Source organism: Nicotiana tomentosiformis, chromosome 3 (genome assembly GCF_000390325.3).
Source record: "Nicotiana tomentosiformis chromosome 3, ASM39032v3, whole genome shotgun sequence".
Classification (NCBI taxonomy): Eukaryota; Viridiplantae; Streptophyta; class Magnoliopsida; order Solanales; family Solanaceae; genus Nicotiana; species Nicotiana tomentosiformis.
In genome coordinates, this window is record NC_090814.1 from 51,000,339 (window position 1) to 51,020,746 (window position 20,408).

The 20,408-nt window shown below is 38.8% G+C and overlaps 1 protein-coding gene across 1 annotated transcript; it reads right to left on the reverse strand.

The window, feature by feature from the left end:
• Window positions 1–254: 254 nt before the first annotated feature.
• Window positions 255–11,384, reverse strand: LOC138907794 (protein neprosin-like). The gene is made up of 5 exons (XM_070198408.1): window positions 11,261–11,384; window positions 2,387–2,478; window positions 979–1,032; window positions 791–865; window positions 255–632 (listed from the first exon to the last, which is right to left on the reverse strand). Exons 1-5 carry the CDS (start codon window positions 11,382–11,384, stop codon window positions 255–257), a joined length of 723 nt encoding a protein of 240 aa, XP_070054509.1.
• Between the last annotated feature and the right edge of the window lie 9,024 nt (window positions 11,385–20,408).

Below are 20,408 nucleotides of genomic sequence, written 5' to 3' on the forward strand. Positions count from 1 at the left end.
TCAAAAATTATGGTTTGAATTTCACATATTCATTTTTTAGATTAATTTTTGCAAATTAAAAAAAACTGCAAAATATAAACAAGTATTGGATATAAATGATCACACCTTACTGCTTATCCATACAATAAATTTGAAGGTTGTTGTCTACATGAACTGAATTGTTTAATCAAATATCGGACATGTGCATTTCACGGGCTTTGATTTCTAGTACAACTAGCTAAAGCATACTTCATAAATATATAAGACTAGAAGATCTAGACTTGTCTATTCTCACCAGGTCCCCCATAGAGTACAAAATGTTGACGCTTTACAGCTTGCCAATGAGGTATATCAACGACCTTGTATAAATTAGGATTGTCTGCATATGCGGTAGTTTTATCTTCATCAATGGTCTCACCTTTATCATTTATAACTGTAATCTTTCTACAATAAGTTTCATGACCTTTGTTTCCAATAGGAAAAAGTCGGGAGCCCATTGGGGGTCCAGGTACACTTGATGAACTATATACTACTCCTCCCCACTCAACATTTGTAGCAAAACTTTTTAAATCAGTAAAGATTCTTTGAGGCCAAAATCCAATTTGGGTATAGTTCTCTTCAAGCAAGAGCCACCAATTCCCGCTGACTAAATCCTTTTATTTTTAATAACAAGTGTCTAGGTTAGTAGTTTTCTGTATATACACTAAAAGATTTTATGGAAACTTAATAAAAGAAACATAAAGTGTACCCGATCGATGGACAAGGTGTCCTCCCATGAATCTTCTCCAATTTGTGAAATAGTATCGTATACCTTATCAATAGGTATCTTAGTATTCACCAATACAAAGCCAGGGCATAGTATATTGAAGCAATGTATATTACCAGCCTATTTATAAAAATTTCTCTTACATAAGTTATGAAAATTAAGGTACATAGATAAACCAAATTTTATGTACTTGATAATAAAATCATAGGAGTATATTTAGATATTTAACTTACCTGAAAATATATAAAGAGCCTAGTTTTAGTATCCCTGTAAAGTGTTGGATCCACCTAGAGCACGAAGTAAAATTATCATGATAATTGAGTGGAAGCTTACTGATAACAATTTAAACTTGCATCTAGAGTATAGTATATATTCAAAACTTATCACATCGTCTTTTCCTTTATTCTCCTAACCCTAACCTACTCAAAAGAATAAATAACTTAAAAAGAAATAATGATGTCAAATCGAAAAAAAAATAATTAATTTTATTGTATAAGTATTGAACTTACTCTCCATCCAACTTGTACAATATCCGACCCTTTTTGAATTTTCAATCGACATGCACTATGTTGCTACCCTTCAACGTGAGGATTCCATAAACTAGCTGCCATTGTTGCTCCCCCAAACTTATTATTTGGATCATTTTGAGTTCGAGCTATTGCAACCTAAATATAATAATTAATTCATGGTAAAATTAAGTGCATCCAAATTTAGCATGTTCATATTTGCTTGAAATCTTAATATATATTTTACAACAAACAATGAGGGGACAAGGAAAAAGTGAAAAATTAAAAGAAAGCTTGAGTAAGACTTAATTTGTGCCTACTCTAAGACAAGTGAAGGCAAGCGGACAAAGAAAAGCCACTCACACTACTAATGTGCTATTTGTACATCATTCCCCTTTATAATTTAAAATTGAGAAAATTAACTTTTAGATCTTTTATATGTAAAATACATATCTCTTACGTGTAAAAGTAAATCTACCGTGTGTAAAAAAAAAAAAGAGGTAGGATCATAAAACTAAACACAAGTTTGTAAAGAGCCACAAACCGAATTGACTCCATTGCTATGTTTAACTATTTTCATAAATATTAAATCCAAAAAAGATATATATTTATATATTTTCTCTTTTATATTTTTTCACTATATTAAAAATATATTTTAATTGTATTTTTTCATTTAGAAAATCAATAGAAAAATAAATTATTTTTCATATATTACCCTTATCATTAACTACTTATTCTTAAATTATTTTTTAAGATTTTGAAATATTGTCATTATTATAAATATATGATAAAATATGCACTTCTTGAGAGTATCAAGTAAGCTTAGCTAAAAAAAGAAACAAAAGAAATTCTACATATCAACTCTATTCTTCCACATGTATACCTTGTATCCTTGCGAAGATTTGTATTTTCTTTTTGCTATTGTTAGCCTGTGAACAAGCAGGTAAATATATAGATATATATGAGATTAGTGGCGATACTTGAGAAGTAAACATATTTAATCTCTTAATGCATGACATTTTTGTAAGTCTTACTTAGTTTGATGAACTTTTATACTGTTATATCTATAAAGATTATATTGTTTGAACGTGAATTATTCAAGCTAAAGCTATTAATTAGTATAAAATTATCTTACAACAGCCAATTGGACATCAAATGTTATATCTTCTGGTGGTGGAATATGTCTTTGTCTAATAAGATCTTCTTTGTCAATCCTTTTAATAGGAACTGTTCCAACAGGACAACCTTCACCGTTTAGCCATATTGTTGATAACCCACTAGTTGTAGAGGTACCTGAATTCTGCTTTAACTTATGTAAAGTAGGTTTCATCATGCCTCATGATGAAAATTATGATTCTGCAGCAATGGATGATCAAATGCAGGTTGCTTGTAAAAATTCACACAATCGTATAAATCCCCATATGTAGTCTGCGTGCCAAAAAAATCATAAAATAAATAATCTCTAATATACTGATTGTGTATCTTGCTATCCGATTTGTAACTTTTGAATACATAAAAACTAGAATAACAACCAATCTCATAATTTATCATTTTATCCATATTTAATTTGAGTTTCAACAACCAAAGAAGACTTTTATCAAACTAAATGTTCTGGCTTTATTAAAATGACGAAATTAATATAAACACATAAAAGTACTGTGATATAGAAGGTTATTTATTTTTAATACAACATATATTTTCAAAAAGGAACAAAAAAAGTCTATCTAAGAAAGTTTAGTTTGATGTTTTTAAATCTTCGTGGTCAAAGATGGATGATTTGCTCACCACCAAAGAGGTATGCTGGGATGTTGATATCCCTCCATCCTTAGCCAAAGATTAATTTAGGTTCGAGCATTAAAAATAAAAAAAGATTTGTTATGGAGTACTTCGTCCATTAATGGGCCCTATGTGGTACAAATTTGGACGAATCCAAACCATGGATTCTGAATACCAATTGTCTTTCCTAGAACAAAAATACAATTATCACTCGAGAGACTAATTAGAACTACAATGATTTTCAACCAAAATGTAGGCTAGCTTGTTCAGAAGTTTAAGTTGCTTTTCCAATTCCAAGTCCTCTAGTTCCGAATACCTCTTTGTTTCTCCTTGAACCCCATTATAACTCAGAAGAAGAAAATATAGAACCAACAAAGTTTGTCGCTTAACTTTTTGATTCATCACCATCGCCTGAATTCAAGATTTTATTTTTACAGGTATTAATGTCAACATATATATGTATGTACAACAAGCTAATATTCAAAAAAATAAATTAATTAACACAAGAAAAAATATACTAAACGAGCTAACTGTATATTAATACAAACATAAAAGCAACAAATGGTAAACTTACTTGATTCACTAGATGTATATATGAGAGATGAAGTTTGGAGCACTTGTAATTACCTTGGTAGTATGAGTAAAATGGTATATAACAGAGTTCGTAGAAGTCTTTTAAATTAATGTAACTTTTTTGAGTACGATTACCAGAATCTACAGAAGATTTTATGTTAATGCATATTTGCTTACTTCTGACTTGTGAGTACAATCCAAAAGGATAATATGTCCATAGATTAATTCAAATTAATGCATATTTGCTTACTTCTGAGTACAATCCAAAAAGATAATCTATCCATAAATTAGTTCAAATTAACAAAAAGCACGTAGATTATATGTTAGTAAAGATGGTATAGTATGAAAAAAATATAATCTGATATATCTATCTATTTATATTACTGAAAAAAAATAATACTCCAACATTTAGAACATAACTAATATTACTCAAAAATCCAATCAAGCCGTAGTACACATGTGTATGGTTAAAATCGGGGGTAAAAGTCTACCCCGATTTCCCGACGAGGAAACAAAGGGAGAACATGGGTCCACGAGGTAGTAATCGAGGTCTGAGACCCTTCATATCGAGGCCCAGAGGGAGCAAACGATGTAAGCGTCATCGGATGTGGTAAAGCAATGCACCTCGGGCCAAGTATAAGGTATAGACCTCGGGAGACAAGATGAACGGTTGTGCATGGAGGATAGAGGGTTGTGATACTCGCCCTCAACCGGATATCACGGTGTGAATCTTGCTTGATGTCGATTGCGGATCAACAATTACCACAAAAGAAAGATTTTTACTTTTTTTAGACTTCTATTTGGACTAAAACTCTCCTACTATATAAAAGTTAGGTTTTTCTTTTTATTTGACATGTTGTCACACGCGAATCAAAGCAATACCGGTTTATTTTCTGCCTTTTAGCTATTGTTAAAGTTTTGCTCATTTGTTCTGTTCTTCATTCACGACTGGGCTTGAAACGAGGGTCCAATCGAGGACAAGGTCATTAGTCAGTCTAAATTCAGGTTTGGCCATAATATTGCAACTGGTTTGACATTTATTTCATTTCTAATTCATTTATTTGATATTCTTAATTGTTCATGTTGGATTAAACCACATATCCTTAAAATCTTGTACAAATTTAAGTGTTACCCAATATTGGGGTAAACAGTTTGGCGCCCACCGTGGGGCTAAGGATAATAGTAGTGATTTGATACGAATCTTCATAACACACCCTATTTTATGCTTGTTCTTTGAAGTCTTAATTTCAGGTCAACCCAAAAATATAAAACTCTCAGTCTGCTCACTTGAACGTTGACGCTGAGTTTGGCCATCACGGCAAAAATAATAATTTGGTGCCCAGTAACAAGGTGCCTCCTGCTGATCCCAACAGTGTCCTAGTTGCCGATCTGGTCGATGCTAACTCGCAGGTGACCATCAACATCAATTTGCCAACTGATCCCGAAAATAGTGTTCACGGGTAACTCGCAGGTGACCATCAACGTCACTTTGCTAATCTTCGAAATGTTGCAGGCTCAACAGGCGGCGATAGCGCAGCTGCAGAATCAAAGCCATATCTCCAACAGGGTCGAGCCTGAACTGTCATGATCCCAAATTTCCTCCGTAGGATGTCGTGATGGCACCTAGTCTCTAAGAGTAGGTAAGCCTATCAATGCGGAATAATAATAAATATCTAAAATAAATAAGCTACAATTCAAACAATTTAAACTTCCAAAACCCGGTAGAAATAAGTCACAAGCTTCTAAGAATTTATTCTCAATGTCTCTATATATCAAGGTCTAAAGAAAAATAAGGAAGCAACATAAAATTGATAGAATTGGACTCTGGAGTCTGCGGACGCTGACAGATATACCTCGAAATCTCCGTGCGCGGGTAACTCACTAACGTTTAGGCTGGTAAGATGTACCTGGATCTGCACAAAAAGTTGTGCAGAAGCATAGTATGAGTACACTACAGCGGTACCCAGTAAGTGCCAAGCCTAACCTCGGTAGAGTAGTGACGAGGTCAGGTGAGGCCCTACTGGAATATAATAATGGCATGGTAAAATATTTAACAATATAGTAAAATAAAATGACATTGGAAATGAATCAAGTAGTATGTCACCATTTAATTACTCAAAATAATGTGAAATAATATCTCGTAGAAACAAAACAGAGTTTCCTTTCAACTTTAAGAAAATCACAACAACTAATCAAGGCAACTACGACCATAAATCAATATCAACAAGGGCACTCCCGAGGTACCGCCTCGTAGTCCCAAATCAGAAATAAATTCACAATATCTCATTTTCTTATTCTCACCGCGGGAGCCTTCACAAGTTATTTTAAAGAAAATATTTTTTTTTCCGAAATAGCATCCCGCGTTTTAGCCATCCTTATCACACCGCATGACTTCTAGTAGTTTTTCCTACTAGCCATGAGTACAGCATGTGTTTCAATATCCAGACCTTATACTACCGCATGCATATCCATATCACAATATATCATAATTTGCACCTTAAGTGCTCAAATAATTTATCTTGCCAAAATAATTCAACAATAATATTTTTCCACAATAAAGAGCTCACGGCTCATGCCAAAATAAATCATCAATAATATTTTTTCATAATAAAGAGCTCACGTCTCCATCACAATGAGTACAAAAATCATTCAAAATATTCAAGAATAAATAATTCAGGAAAATAATATCTAAAAATCTTTATTACGTTGCTTCAATATCAAATTTAGAATGTCAAATACTTCATATTAATAATGTTTAATTTAAAAAAAATCACCCTTCAAATAATGCACAGAATAAAAGAAATCAAGTTTCAACTAAACAGGTATAACAATTAGCAGGAAACGGTCAAACAAATTTAAGGTATATATCTTAGATCAATGATGAAGAATAAAACAAGATAAAATAATTTAATAAATACGCAACAATGATCTACACAATTTAAAAATATAATCTTTCATATTTAGCACGTGTACACACTCGTCACCTCGTATACACGACTTTCAATACATTTCAATAATCACATCAATATCAATTCTAGGAAATATTTCTCCCACACAAGGTTAGACAAGTCACTTACCTCGACTTGCTCCAATTTAACAGAGTATTATGCTTTTTACTCGATGTTTCGACTCCGATCGACTCGTATCTAGTCATAATTAATTCGATACAGTCAACAAAAATTATAGAAATCAATTTCATAAGAAAATACTGTATTTTCCAATAAAATCCGAAATTAGCTCAAAAATCGCTCGTGGGGCCCATGTCTCGGAATCAGGCAAAACTCAAAAATTCCGACAACCCATTCAATTATGAGTCCAACCATACCAGTTTCACTCAAATCCGACTCCGGATCGATACCGAAATCCCAAAAATTTATTTCTATGAGATTTCTAAAATTTTCATAAATTTCTATCTCAAAACACTAATTAAATGGTGAAAACAATGATATATTCGTGTATATTGACCAAATCCAAGTTAGAATCACTTACCCCAATGTTTTTCCTTGAAAATATATCACAATCGTCTGTCCTCAAGCTCCAATTCATCAAAAATGGCAAATGGGACGAAGTCCCTTATTTTTATAACTTACACATATGTTAGGGAGACCGATTTTCCAGGGAGCCCGATTTGTCAGGGATCCCGATTGTTAGGGCGCCCGATTTGTCAGGGAGCTCGATTTGTCAGGGAACCCGATTTGTCAGGGAACCCGATTTGCTAGGGAGCCCGATTTGTCATGGAGCCCGATTTGTCAGGGAGCTCGATTTGTCAGGGAGTCCGATTTTGACAGGGAGTCCGATTATGACAGGGAGTCCTACTGTGACAGGGAGTCCGATTTTGACAAGGAGCCCGATTTTGACAGGCAACCTGATTTTGACAAGCAGCCCGATTTTGACAATATTTCCAGCAAAAAAATTGCAGCATCTTTTGTAGCAACTAAGTCCCACATTTGATCCGTTAACCATCCGAAACTCACCCGAGGCTCTCGGGACCTCAACCTAATACACCAACAAGTCCTAAAACATCATACGAGCTTATTTGAAACCTCAAATCAAGTCAAACAACGCTAAAATCACAAATTACACCCCAATTCAAGCTTAATGAAACTCAAGAATTTCCAATTTATACATTCGATGTCGAAACCTATCAAATCAAGTCCGATTGATCTCAAATTTTGCACACAAGTCATAAATGACATAACTGAGCTGTGAAAATTTTCAGAACTAGATTCCGACCTTGATATCAAAAAGTCAACTCCCCCGGTCAAACTTCCAAACTTAAATTCCTATTTTAGCCATTTCAAACCTAATTTCACTACGGACTTCCAAATAAAATTCCGATCACGCTCCTAAGTCCAAAATCATCATACGTAGTTTGCACATAATTCGACATCCGGTCACTATTTGAACTTAAACTTTTAAGTTTTCATCAAAATTCCATATCTCAGGTTAAGGAACTCAGAATTAAATTCCGGGAATATGCTCAAGTCCCAAATCACGATACGGACCTACCGGAATTGTCAAAATACTGATCTGAGTCCGTTTGCTCAAAATGTTGACCAAAGTCAATTCAGTTGAGTTTTAAAGCTCTAATTCACATTTTAATCCATTTTTCACATAAGAACTTTCCGAAAAATTTTATGGACTGTGCACGCAAGTCGAGGAATGATAGATAGTGCTTTTCGAGGTCTTAGAACACATAATTAATTATTAAATTTAAAGATGACATTTTGGGTCATCACATTCTCCACCTCTAAAACAAACGTTCGTCCTCGAACGGAGTTAGAAAAAGTACGTGAGCTGGTGAATAAGTGTGGATAACAGTTGTGCATATCATGCTCGGTCTCCCAAGTCACCTCCTCGACCAGATGACCCTCCACTGAACCTTCACGGAAGCAATGTTCTTTGACCTCAGCTTTCAAACCTGCCTATCTAAAATAGCCACTAGTTTCTCAACATAAGATAGATCCTTGTCCAACTGAACCGAACTGAAGTCTAACACATGAGACAGATCGCCGTGATATTTCCGAAGCATGAAAACATGGAATTCCGAATGAACTGCAGAGAGACTAGGTGGTAGTACAAGTATGTAAGCCACATCTCCAACTCTTTCAAGAATCTCAAAAGGCCCGATATACCTAGAGCTCAACTTGCCCTTCTTCCCGAACCTCATCACACCCTTCATAGGCGAAACCCGGAGCAATACCCGCTCACAAACCATGAATGCAACATCACGAACCTTCCGATCCGCATAACTCTTCTGTCTATATTGGGCTGTATGAAGCTGATCCTGAATCAACTTAACCTTTTCCAAGGCATCCTAAACCAAGTCTGTACCCAATAGTCTAGCCTCACCCGGTTCGAACCAACCCACTGGAGACCGGCACCGCCTACCATACAAGGCCTCATACGGAGCCATCTGAATGCTTGACTGATAACTGTTGTTGCAAGAAAACTCTGCAAGTGGTAAGAACTGATCCCAAGCACCCCCAAAATTTATCACACACGCACGAAGCATATCTTCCAATATCTAAATAGTGTATTCGGACTGCCCGTCCGTTTGAGGGTGAAATGATGTACTCAACTCTATCCGAGTACCTAACTCATGTTGTACTGCCCTCCAAAACCATGATGTAAACTGCGTACCCCGGTCAAAGATGATATATACTGGTATGCCGTGATGTCTGACAGAATCTTGCGAATATAGATTCGAGCCAACTGCTCGGAAGAGTAGGTAGTCATCACAGGAATGAAATGAGATGACTTGGTCAATCTATCCACAATCATCCCAAGCGGCATCGAACTTCCTATGAGTCCGTGGGAGCACAACAACGAAATCCATAGTGATCCTATGCCATTTCCATTCTGGAATCTCTAACTTCTGAAGCAATCCACCCGGTCGTTGATGCTCATATTTCACCCGTTGACAATTTAGACACCGAGCTACATACTCCACTATGTCTTTATTCATCTGCCTCCACCAATAGTGCTATCTCAAGTCCTGATACATCTTTGCAGCACCCGGATGAATGGAGTACCGCGAACTATGAGTCTCCTATAGAATCAACTCACGCAAGCCATCCACATTGTGTACACAAAGCCTGCCCTGCATCCATAGTACACCGTCATCTCTAATAGTGACTTTCTTGGCATCACCGTGCTAAACTGTATCCTTAAGGACAAGCAAATGGAGGACATCATACTGACGCTCCCTGATACGATCATAAAGAGAAGACTGAGAAACCACACAAGACAAAACTCGACTCGGCTCGGAAACATCCAATCTGACAAACTGGTTGGCTAAGGCCTGAACATCCAAGGCTAAAGGCCTCTCTGCTACCGGTAGATATGCTACGTTGCCCAAAATCTCCGCCTTACAACTCAAGGCATCGGCCACTACATTGCCCTTCCCAGGATGATAGAGAATGGTGATATCATAATCCTTAAGCAACTTCAACCACCTCCGCTGCCGCAAATTAAGATCCATTTGTTTAAACAGATGCTGTAGACTTCGGTGATCGGTGTAGACCTCGCAATGGACACCGTACAAATAATGCCGCCAAATCTTAAAGGCATGAACAATAGCTGCTAACTCAAGGTCGTGTATAGGATAATTCTTCTCATGCACCTTTAACTATCTGGATGTGTAGGAAATCACCCTATCGTCTTGCATCAACACTGTGCCGAGACCAATACACGATGCATCATAATACACAGTATAAGCCCCTAAACCTGTAGGTAATACCAATACTGGGGCTGTAGTCAAAGCTGTCTTGAGATTTTGGAAGCTCTCCTCCCATTCTTCGGTCCACCTGAACGGAGCACCCTTCTGGGTCAATTTGGTCATAGATAGAGCAATAGAAGAGAAACCCTTTACAAATCGGCGATAATGCCCTGCCAAACCAAGGAAACTCCGAATTTCTGTAGCTGAGGACGGTCTGGACAAACTCTGCACTGCTTCAATTTTCTTTAAATCTACCTTGATCTCCTCACACGAAACTATATGACCCAAAACTCCCACGGAGTCAAGCTAGAATTCACACTTTGAAAATTTTGCATGTAACTTCTTTTCTCTCAAAGTCTGAAGCACAGTCCTCAGGTGTTGTTCATGATCTTCCCGACTCCGGGAATACACCAGAGTGTCGTCAATAAACACAATGATGAAACAATCAAGATAGGCTGAAATAAACTATTCATTAAGTGCATAAATGTTGCTGGGGCATTGGTCAGCCAAAAGACATCACAAGGAACTTGTAATGACTGTACCAAGTCCTGAAAGCCGTTTTCAGGATATCTGGCTCCTGAATCATCAACTGATGATAGCCTAAACATAAGTTGATCTTAGAGAAAACTTTGGCACCCTGAAGCTGATCAAATAGATCATCAATACGTGGCAATGGATACCTGTTCTTCACTGTAGCCTTGTTCAGCTGGCGGTAATCAATACACATCCGCATAGAACCATCCTTCTTTTTCACAAATAAGATAGGAGCACCCCAAGGTGATACACTGGGACGAATGAAACCCTTATCAAGCAACTCCTGTAACTATTCTTTTAATTCTTTCAACTCTATTGGGGCCATACAATATGGTGGAATAGAAATGGGCTGAGTACCCGGTAATAAATCAATGCCAAAGTCAATATCCCTGTCGGGTGACATACCTGGAAGATCTGCTGGAAATACATCAGGATAATCCATCATTACAGGAACTGACTCTATATTAGGAGTATCAATACTAACATCTCTCACATAGGCCAGATATGCATCACACCCCTTCTTAACCATTCGTTGAGCTTTAAGAAATGAAACAACCCTGCTATGAACATGGTCCGAGGTACCTCTCCACTCTAGCCGCAGTAGACCTGGCATAGCCAACGTCACCGTCTTGGCGTAACAATCCAGAATAGCATGATAGGGCGACAACCAGTCCATGCCAAAAATAATATCGAAATTCACCATATTGAGAAATAATAAATCAGTTGTGGTCTCGAAATCGCTGATAACAATTAAACATGACTGATACACGCGGTCCACAATAATAGATTCACCCACGAATGTAGATACATAAACAGAAGAACTCAAGGAATCACGTGATACGCCCAAATACGGGGCAAAATAAGATGACACATAAGAATAAGTGGAGCTTGGATCAAATAAGACTGATGCATCTCTATGATAGACCAAAATAACACTTGTGAAAACAGAATCAGATGCAACTGCCTCTATCCTAGTAGGAAGTGCATAATATCTGGCCTGGCCTCCCCCTCTAGGGCGACCTCTACCTGCCCGACCTCCACCTCTGGCTTGCTGTGCAGGTGGAGTGGCAACTGGTGTAGTAATCATGGCCTGAGAAGCCTGAGGGCCCTGTGGAATAAGTGGGGCCTGAGAAATCTGAGGAGTTGCAGCCCTCCTAAATCTGGGGCAATCTCTCATAATATGACGAGTGTCACCACACTCAAAACAAGCCCTCGGAGGACATGGCTGCTGGGACTGGCTCGGGCCTGATCAACTAGACTGCCCACTGAAAGCACCCCATACCGGAGGTACAGAAGACACCGGTGGTGCATAATATGGAACCTGAAGTCTGGGAGTAGCCGAAATACCACTGGAAGCTGGAAGTGCTGAATGAATAGGACTACTCACATAACATCTACCATGACGGGCTGCAACTAGGGCACGAGAATTATTATATGTGCCAGAATCTCAGGGTCTCTTAGCTTCCCTCTCTTCCCTTTCTCGGATCTGCATACCTTCCAATCTCCTAGCAATTGACACAACATGTTGGTATGTGATGTCTATCTCTAGCTCTTGGGCCATACTGTATCTGATATTAGGGTGGAGACCCTTAATAAATTGCGAAACCGCTCTCGAACAGTAGCAACTAAGGCTGGTGCATGCCTCGCCAAATCACTGAATCGGACCGCATACTCTGACACATTTATAGAACCCTAGCGCAGCTGCTCAGACTTTGCGTGCCATGCATCTCTAAGACTTTGAGGAACATACTCCCTTAAGAACATAACTGAAAATTAAGCCCAAGTGAGTGAAGATGCCTCAGCGGGACTATCCAACTCATATGCCCGCCACCACTGATAGGTTGCTCCTCTAAACTGGAATGCCATGAAAGAAACCCCACTGGAATCCACAATACCCATAGTATGAAGGATACAGTGACATTCCTCCAGAAAAACCTGAGCATCCTCTGAAGCTAAACCACTGAAAGTTGGAGGGTGGTACTTCTTATACCTCTCGAGCCTGAGCTGCTCCCCCTCTGAAACTGTTGTCCTAATCTCAGGCCGAACTGGGACAACTGGCCACACTGGTATAACCACTTGGGCATGGTCAACTTGGGCCCATGGCTCTGGAGTACGGGCGGTAGGAGTCTGTGCTCCTCCCCCGACTTGAGATGTGGGAGGAGCAAGTGGAATTAACCCTGCCTGAGCTAAAGTGCCAAACATGCTCAAAAGATATGCAAGAGTCTCCTAAAGTGAAGGAGTAGTAACATGCGTCTCAGGTGCCTGCTCTCCAACTGGAGCTACTGGTGGCTCTGGTACAGCATCTCGTGCAGGTGCTCTGGCTGTACCATGTGGTCTTCCTCGACCTCTGGCTCAGCCTCTGTCCCGACCCCGGGTGTCTGATAATCGAAGCAATTGTCTTTCTTGATTTCAAAGTTCTAAACAATTGTCTTTCTATTCTCTCACAGATGGTGAGGATAGGCACAACTGGATCCGATGATCAGACACCCGCACCCCTGTTGTCAGGGAGCCCGATTTGCCAGGGAGCTCGATTTGTCAGGGAGCCCGATTTGTCTGGGAGCTCAGTTTGTGAGGGAGCCCGATTTGTGAGGGAGCCCGATTTGTCAGGGAGCCTGATTTGTCAGGGAGTTTGATTTTGACAGGGAGTCTGATTTTGACAAGGAGTCCGATTTTGACAGGGAGCCCGATTTTGACAGGCAGCCCGATTTTGACTGGCAGCCCGATTTTGACAGCATTTCCAGCAAAAATATTGCAGCAGCGTTTGCAGCAGCTAAGTCCCACTTTTGATCCGTTAACCATCTGAAACCCACCCGAGGCCCTCGGAACCTCAAACCAATACACCAACAAGTCCTAAAATATCATACGAACTTATTTGAAACCTCAAATCAAGTCAAACAATGCTAAAATCGCAAATCACACCCCAATTTAAGCTTAATAAAACTCAAGAATTTCCAACTTCTACATTCGATGTCGAAACCTATCAAATCAAGTTCGATTGACCTAAAATTTTGCACACAAGTCATAAATGACATAACTGAGCTGTGAAAATTTTCATAACTAGATTCCGACCTTGATATCAAAAAGTCAACTACCCGGTCAAACTTCCAAACTTAAATTCCTATTTTAGTCATTTCAAACCTAATTTCACTACGGACTTCGAAATAATATTTCGATCACGCTCCTAAGTCTAAAATCACCATACGGAGTTGTTGGAATCATCAAAATTCTATTCCAGGGTTGTTTGCACATAATTCGACATCCATTCACTATTTGAACTTAAACTTTTAATTTTTGATCAAAATTCCATATCTCGGGCTAATGACCTCGAAATTAAATTTTGGGAATATGCCCAAGTCTCAAATCACAATACGGACCTACTGGAACTGTCAAAATACTGATCCGAGTTCGTTTGCTCAAAATGTTGGCCAAAGTCAACTCAGTTGAGTTTTAAAGCTCTAATTCACATTTTAATCCATTTTTCACATAAAAACTTTTCTGAAACTTTTATGGACTGCTCACCCAAGTAGAGGAATGATAAATAGTGCTTTTCGAGGTCTTAGAACATATAAATAATTATTAAATTTAAAGATAAAATTTTAGGTAATCACACGAACGATCCCAGGAAAGCACTCGAAGAGATGAGCAGATTATCAAGAGACCGGGTAAAGCCGAGCCCGAGCCCGAGGTAAATTCTGAGGTGATGAAGATGATTGATGAGTTGACAAAATAAGTAGAGTCGGGTGAGAAAAAGTTTGAGGCTAATGACAAGAAGGTGGAACATACAATTCTAGGGTCGATCGGATCTTGGGGGCACCCCGATATTGAAAGGACCAGAGTCCAAAAACTTTATCCAGAAGACTTTTCCTCCGAGCACGGCACCAAAGCCAATCCCAAACAGGTTTCGTATGCTCGACATCCCAAAATACAATGGGACCATGGATCCAAATGAGCATATAACCTCCTACACATGTGCAATCAAGGGGAACAATATGGAAGACGATGGGATCGAATTGATATTACTCAAGAAGTTTGGGTAGACTTTGTCCAAGGGAGAAATTATATGGTATCAGAACTTGCCCCCAAATTCTATTGATTCATTTACTATGCTTGCAGATGCTTTCATAAAAGCCCATGTCGGGGCCATCATGGTCCAGACCAGAAAGTCAGACCTTTTTAAGGTCAAACAGAGGAACAACGAGATGCTTAGGAAGTTCGTGTCAAGGTTCTAAATGGAATAGATGGACCTACCTCCGGTTGTAGGACCTACCTCCGGTTGTAGATTATTGGGTAGTTCAGGCATTCACTTAGGGCCTCAACCCCTGAAGTTCCTTGGCCTCTCAACAGCTAAAACAAAATTCAGTGAAGTACCCGGTGGTAACCTGTAACACCCCAGAAAATTTCGAAATACTTAAGTAAAGCCCACTAAAATTTTGCAAAAGAAAATTATATTTCGTGGTGCCGAATTGGGCTTGGACCTTTTGGGTTGAACAATGCACTGGAAAGTAAAGGAAAAATTTGGGCAAAAGAAAGGCACTTTTGCGGCACACTATGCGATCGCAGAATGACCGCAGAGTGAGGCAGGCAACTAGGGAAACAATTTTGTCATTTTGCAGTCTGTTATGCGACTGCAAAACGATTTCGCGGGCTGCACATTGATCACAGAACCAGTTTGAAAATTCTGTGGAGGGAGGTTCTGCGGCACGTTATGCGATCACAGAACAGGTCTACAATGCATTGTGCGATCGCAGAACTAATCTGCGGACCGCATAATGGTCGCACAGTGGGGCAGGCCAGCTCAAATCCAGAGGGCCATTTCGCGGACCGCATATCAATTATGCGATCGCAGATCCTGTCCGGGGCAACATTTTTTGGGTTTTTATAACCCGACCCTACTTCGTTAAGTAGACGATTTGTACCATGTTTTGACCAAAAATGTGACATTTTTAGAGTGAGAGAGTACCCTAGTGTGAGAAGGTGTTCTTCAACAATTAGTTCTTCAATTCTTGCTCGAATCTTGGAATATTATCAAGGAAAACTCACTAGGTCTTCATCCTAAAGGTAGGATTCTACACCCTAGCCCTCAATTTCAAATTTTCTCTAGAATTGGGTAATTAGTATGATAATTTTTAAGCATGGGAGTTGTCCATCTTACATGCATGTTTTGAGCTAAAAATGGTGAAGAATGGGTTGTAGTATGATGGCATCCTCCATAAAAGGACCTTGAAACTTTAATGCACACCTAGTGTTTTATAAAATGCTCAAATGAGCTAGGACTATGATCATCATCCTAATTTTGATTCAATTTGTTATATTTCTACAATAGATTGAAGTAGCTAATAATTTCGGAACAATTTAGAGTTAAGGAAGATCCATTGAGGTAAGTTGGATAAACTCTTCTCTTAGAATTGAATTCTACGATATTCGTGTAATTTAGGTAAGTCCCGAATGGTTCATTATAAAATTGGCTATTCCGAGTAAGATTGGGTTGAAAGATATATGTTCAGCAAGTATCCCAAATACTTTATTTATGTTACGTTATCAATTGAGAATGTGTTAAAAATATGGGTTGTGTATTAAAAATGTTCAACTTCAAGTCAAATTCAAACGAAGGCTATTATGCCAAATTTTTTGAAGAATTTATATGTGCCTTAGACTCTTAATTGCTCACATGTGTACTACACACCTTGATTTGAATTGTTGTTATTGGTGATGATGATGTTGATGTTTGAAAGTGAAAAGGTGAGCATGAAATACTAAATACGGCCAACGTGCCAAGAATAATTTTATAATTATGGCCATTAGTGCCAATGAAATGAAAAGATGTGAAAGAAGTATGAAATGCGATGATTGATATAAAAAGGGTTGATGTCTCGAATAAGACAGCCTAGTCGATCGGGTCGTGATCGAACACTATGCCACACGCATGGTGGTGATTGTGCAGGAAATTGTAATTGAAATTGTAATTGTGGTTGATATCTATAATGAGATAGCCTAGCCGATCGGGTCGTGATCGTACTCCGTGTTAAAGGTACTGTGGTATTGATATTGAGAGTGATTGTGGTTGATGTCTCTAATGAGATAGCCTAGCCAATCGGGTCATGATCGAACTCTGTGCTAAGAGTACGATGGTATTGTTATTGTGAATAATGGTATTGTGAATGAGGATATATCGGTACTAAGAATCTCCAACTTAAAAATATGAAAATTTATTTGAACACTGTCTTGATCCTAAATTGAGGTTTTATGTTGTATAAGGCTTCCATTGATATTATGATATTCTTGTTTGTATTATTTATTATTCTATTCAGAGGGTGTTTTGTCATTCATACTAGTACTATTCGATATGTACTAACGTCTCTTTTGCCGGGGCACTGCATCTTTAATAGATGCAAGTGGTTCCACAACAGGAGACCCTAATCAGTGATAGCGGTACACTCTCTTCCCAGCAGAGTTGGTGAGCCCCACTTAATTTCGGGGCCATGTATCTTTTGCTCCCCGTGTATTGTGTTTGAGGTATAGCCGGGGCCTTGTTGCCGGCATTATCATAGTACTCTTTTGTATCTATTAGAGGCTCTGTAGACATAGTGTGGGTTTTATATTTGTGTTGGGGAAGTCAAAATAGTTATATTATGTTTGGATTACTATTTCCTCTTCATACTATGAAGAATGTGTGTGAAATTTGAGAATTTAAACTGAAGTAACTGATGGTAAGAAATTGGTATTGCGGCCATGATCACTTTATTGTTTGATTAACAAAATTATTTAATCTCTTTATTCATAGATGAGTTGGGTAGAAGGAAATCTAATAGGCTTGCTCAGTCGGGTTCGCTCGGTTGAGCGCTGGTCGCGCTCCCTGAGTTTGGGGCGTGACATAACCTGGGCTGACATCCACAACAGGTACCAGTCAAAGATCAGGGTCAAGGATGACCAACTCAGGGCCCCTTCTGGATCTGTTTACCCCATCAGGGCCAACGATATGTAACGACCCGACCGGTCATTTTGAGTGTTGTAGCCCCGTTCCCCCATTTACTACTTATGTGCCATGACCCAAATTCCAACTAGTTGTGATGGCACATAACCCAACCCATAAGGTAAGCCAATTAACAACTATCCAATTTAATAAGATTTATTAAGAAAGAAATGATAATACAATTGCTTTTATACATGAATTTGCCAAGGACTGGTAGTACAAATCATGAGCTTCTAAGATATAGAGTTTACAAAACTGGTTTGAAATAAAATACACTATCTGTTAGAAATATACATGAACAGATCCTAAATACTAAAGCTACCAAGATCAAGAGGAAGCTATGACTGGAACGCCGGTACATCTTCAGATCCAGCTCCTACCGTACGCAGCTACACCAGCATCCAACATCTGCACAAAAGGAGCAAACGTGTAGTATGAGTACAACTGACCCCATTTACTCAATAAGTACAACTGTCCTAGTGACGAACTAGGACAAATGTCAGAGTCCAACTCTAATAACCAGCAACAGTTCATAACGATATAATAAAAGGGTAAATGAAAATAACTCAGAGGTAATATGCCCAACTCGTTCAAAGTTACGGAAAAGTAGACATGTTTTTCAAGTATAACAGTAAATCCCAAACTTTTCACCGAAAACCCCAAAACCATATGACTATGTTTGAAAATTGTGATTTCTCCAAAAAACATTCAACAATAAATTAGATGTTTCATTTTCAGATAGCACGACGAAAATACATCTCTATGCCTACATGTCAATATACAGGTGAAATCATGAACGTCACCAAAACCGGGTAGCAGAAGGGCATGCATCGCTATGCATGTATCTCAAGTATGCCTGTCAAATGCAATGTATCTTAGTGATGAACTCATGTACTCACACTCTCAGAGTACTCAATCTCACTGTCTCATATTCTCTCTCACCATGCTCAATACTCAGTACACTCAGTCACTCAGCATTGTGCAATACCTGCTGCGACGTGCCGCTCAATCCACAAATAGTTATAAGGCCTATTGCAGCGTGCAACCCCATCCACATATATATAACCATAAGGCTTGTTGCGGCGTGCAACCCGATCCACACACATACACATGCAGACACACACACATACACACACATATATATATATAGAGCCATAAGGCTTGTTGCAGTATGCAATCCGATCCACATATATATAGCCATTAGGCTTGTTTCGGCGTGCAACTCGATCCACATATATGTAGCCATAAGACTCGTTGAGGCATGCAACCCGATCCCCCCCACACATATATATAAAGCGGTCCTAATCGATGATATGAGATGTGATAATATACAATAACAGAGACTGAGATATGATATGAATTGATGAATGCGACTGAGTACATAACCGCAATTAAGCAAATAACTCAATAGCAAAGAACGACCATTGTGGGTCCCAATTGTGCCAGCATATAGCCTAAACATGATTTCTAGCATAGATTACTGCTCAAGTGCTCTAATACATAGTGTACAGTAAAAATGTTCAGATAAGATGGCTACATAGTTCCATGGAAGCGACTAAATCACAATTCACACGGTGCACGCCTACACACCCGTCACCTAGCATGCGCGTCACCTCAGCATCAATCACATAACACGTAATTCAGGGTTTCATACCCTCAACACCAAGTTTAGAAGTGTTACTTACCTTGACCAAGAAAAATCCAATACTGAGTAAGCCAAGCGATGCTCCAAAAATGCCATCACACGCGTACCGACCTCTGAACGACTCAAAACTATCCAAAAGAAACTCAAATACATCAAATTATTCCAAAAGAAACAAACCCAATCGATAAAGGTCGAATCTTTATTCAAAAGTACAAAATCAACCCAAGAGTCCAACTCGGGCCCACACCTCGGAACTCGATGAAACTTATAAAATCCGACAACCCATTCAATTACGAGTGCAACCATACTAGTTTCACCCAAATCCGACTCTGAATCGATGTTCAAAACTCAAAAACACATTCTATGAAACTTCAGGCTAAAACTCCCAATTTATCTTTAAAATTCATAATCCAATTACCAAAAAGGAAGATAAAATCATGAAATATAATCAAACCCGAGTATAAAACACTTACCCCAATCCTTGTTATGAAATTTGCCTCCAAAATCGCTTCACCCCGAGCCCCAAATCTCAAAATATTATAAAAGAACACCAAACCTCGATTTTATAGTTTCTACCCAGAAATTTCGCATATGCAGTCACACTGTCACATTTGCGACCCCCGCTTTTGCAGTAATATGCTTCGCTTCTGTGAAAAAATAGTCACATCTCACCTCGCACCTACAGTAGAAAAATTCCGCTACTCCAAAAACCTTCGCACCTGCGCTCCAAATCGTCGCTGCTGTGCACAAGCAGGTGTGTCTCTTCCTCCGCATCTGCAATGATCTCCAGCCAAGCCTGTTTGTGCTTCTACGACCACTTGTCCGCATCTGCGTCCATTCTTCCACAGATGAGGTAGCACCAGAACCAGCATACCTTCAGGAATGCAACATAAAAAGAAAATGATCTGAACCTCGTCCGAAACTCACCCGGATCACTT

Excerpts from the sequence above, each read along its gene's own strand:
- LOC138907794 (XM_070198408.1), bottom strand. The coding sequence starts at position 11,384 with ATGGTTAAGAAGGGGTGTGATGCATATCTGGCCTATGTGAGAGATGTT. Across the intron at positions 2,479-11,260 it reads ATTTCCAGCAGATCTTCCAG|TTCCTATTAAAAGGATTGAC; the intron begins GTATGTCACCCG and ends CTGTTGGAACAG. Across the intron at positions 633-790 it reads CTAAGATACCTATTGATAAG|GATTTAGTCAGCGGGAATTG; the intron begins GTATACGATACT and ends TAAAAATAAAAG.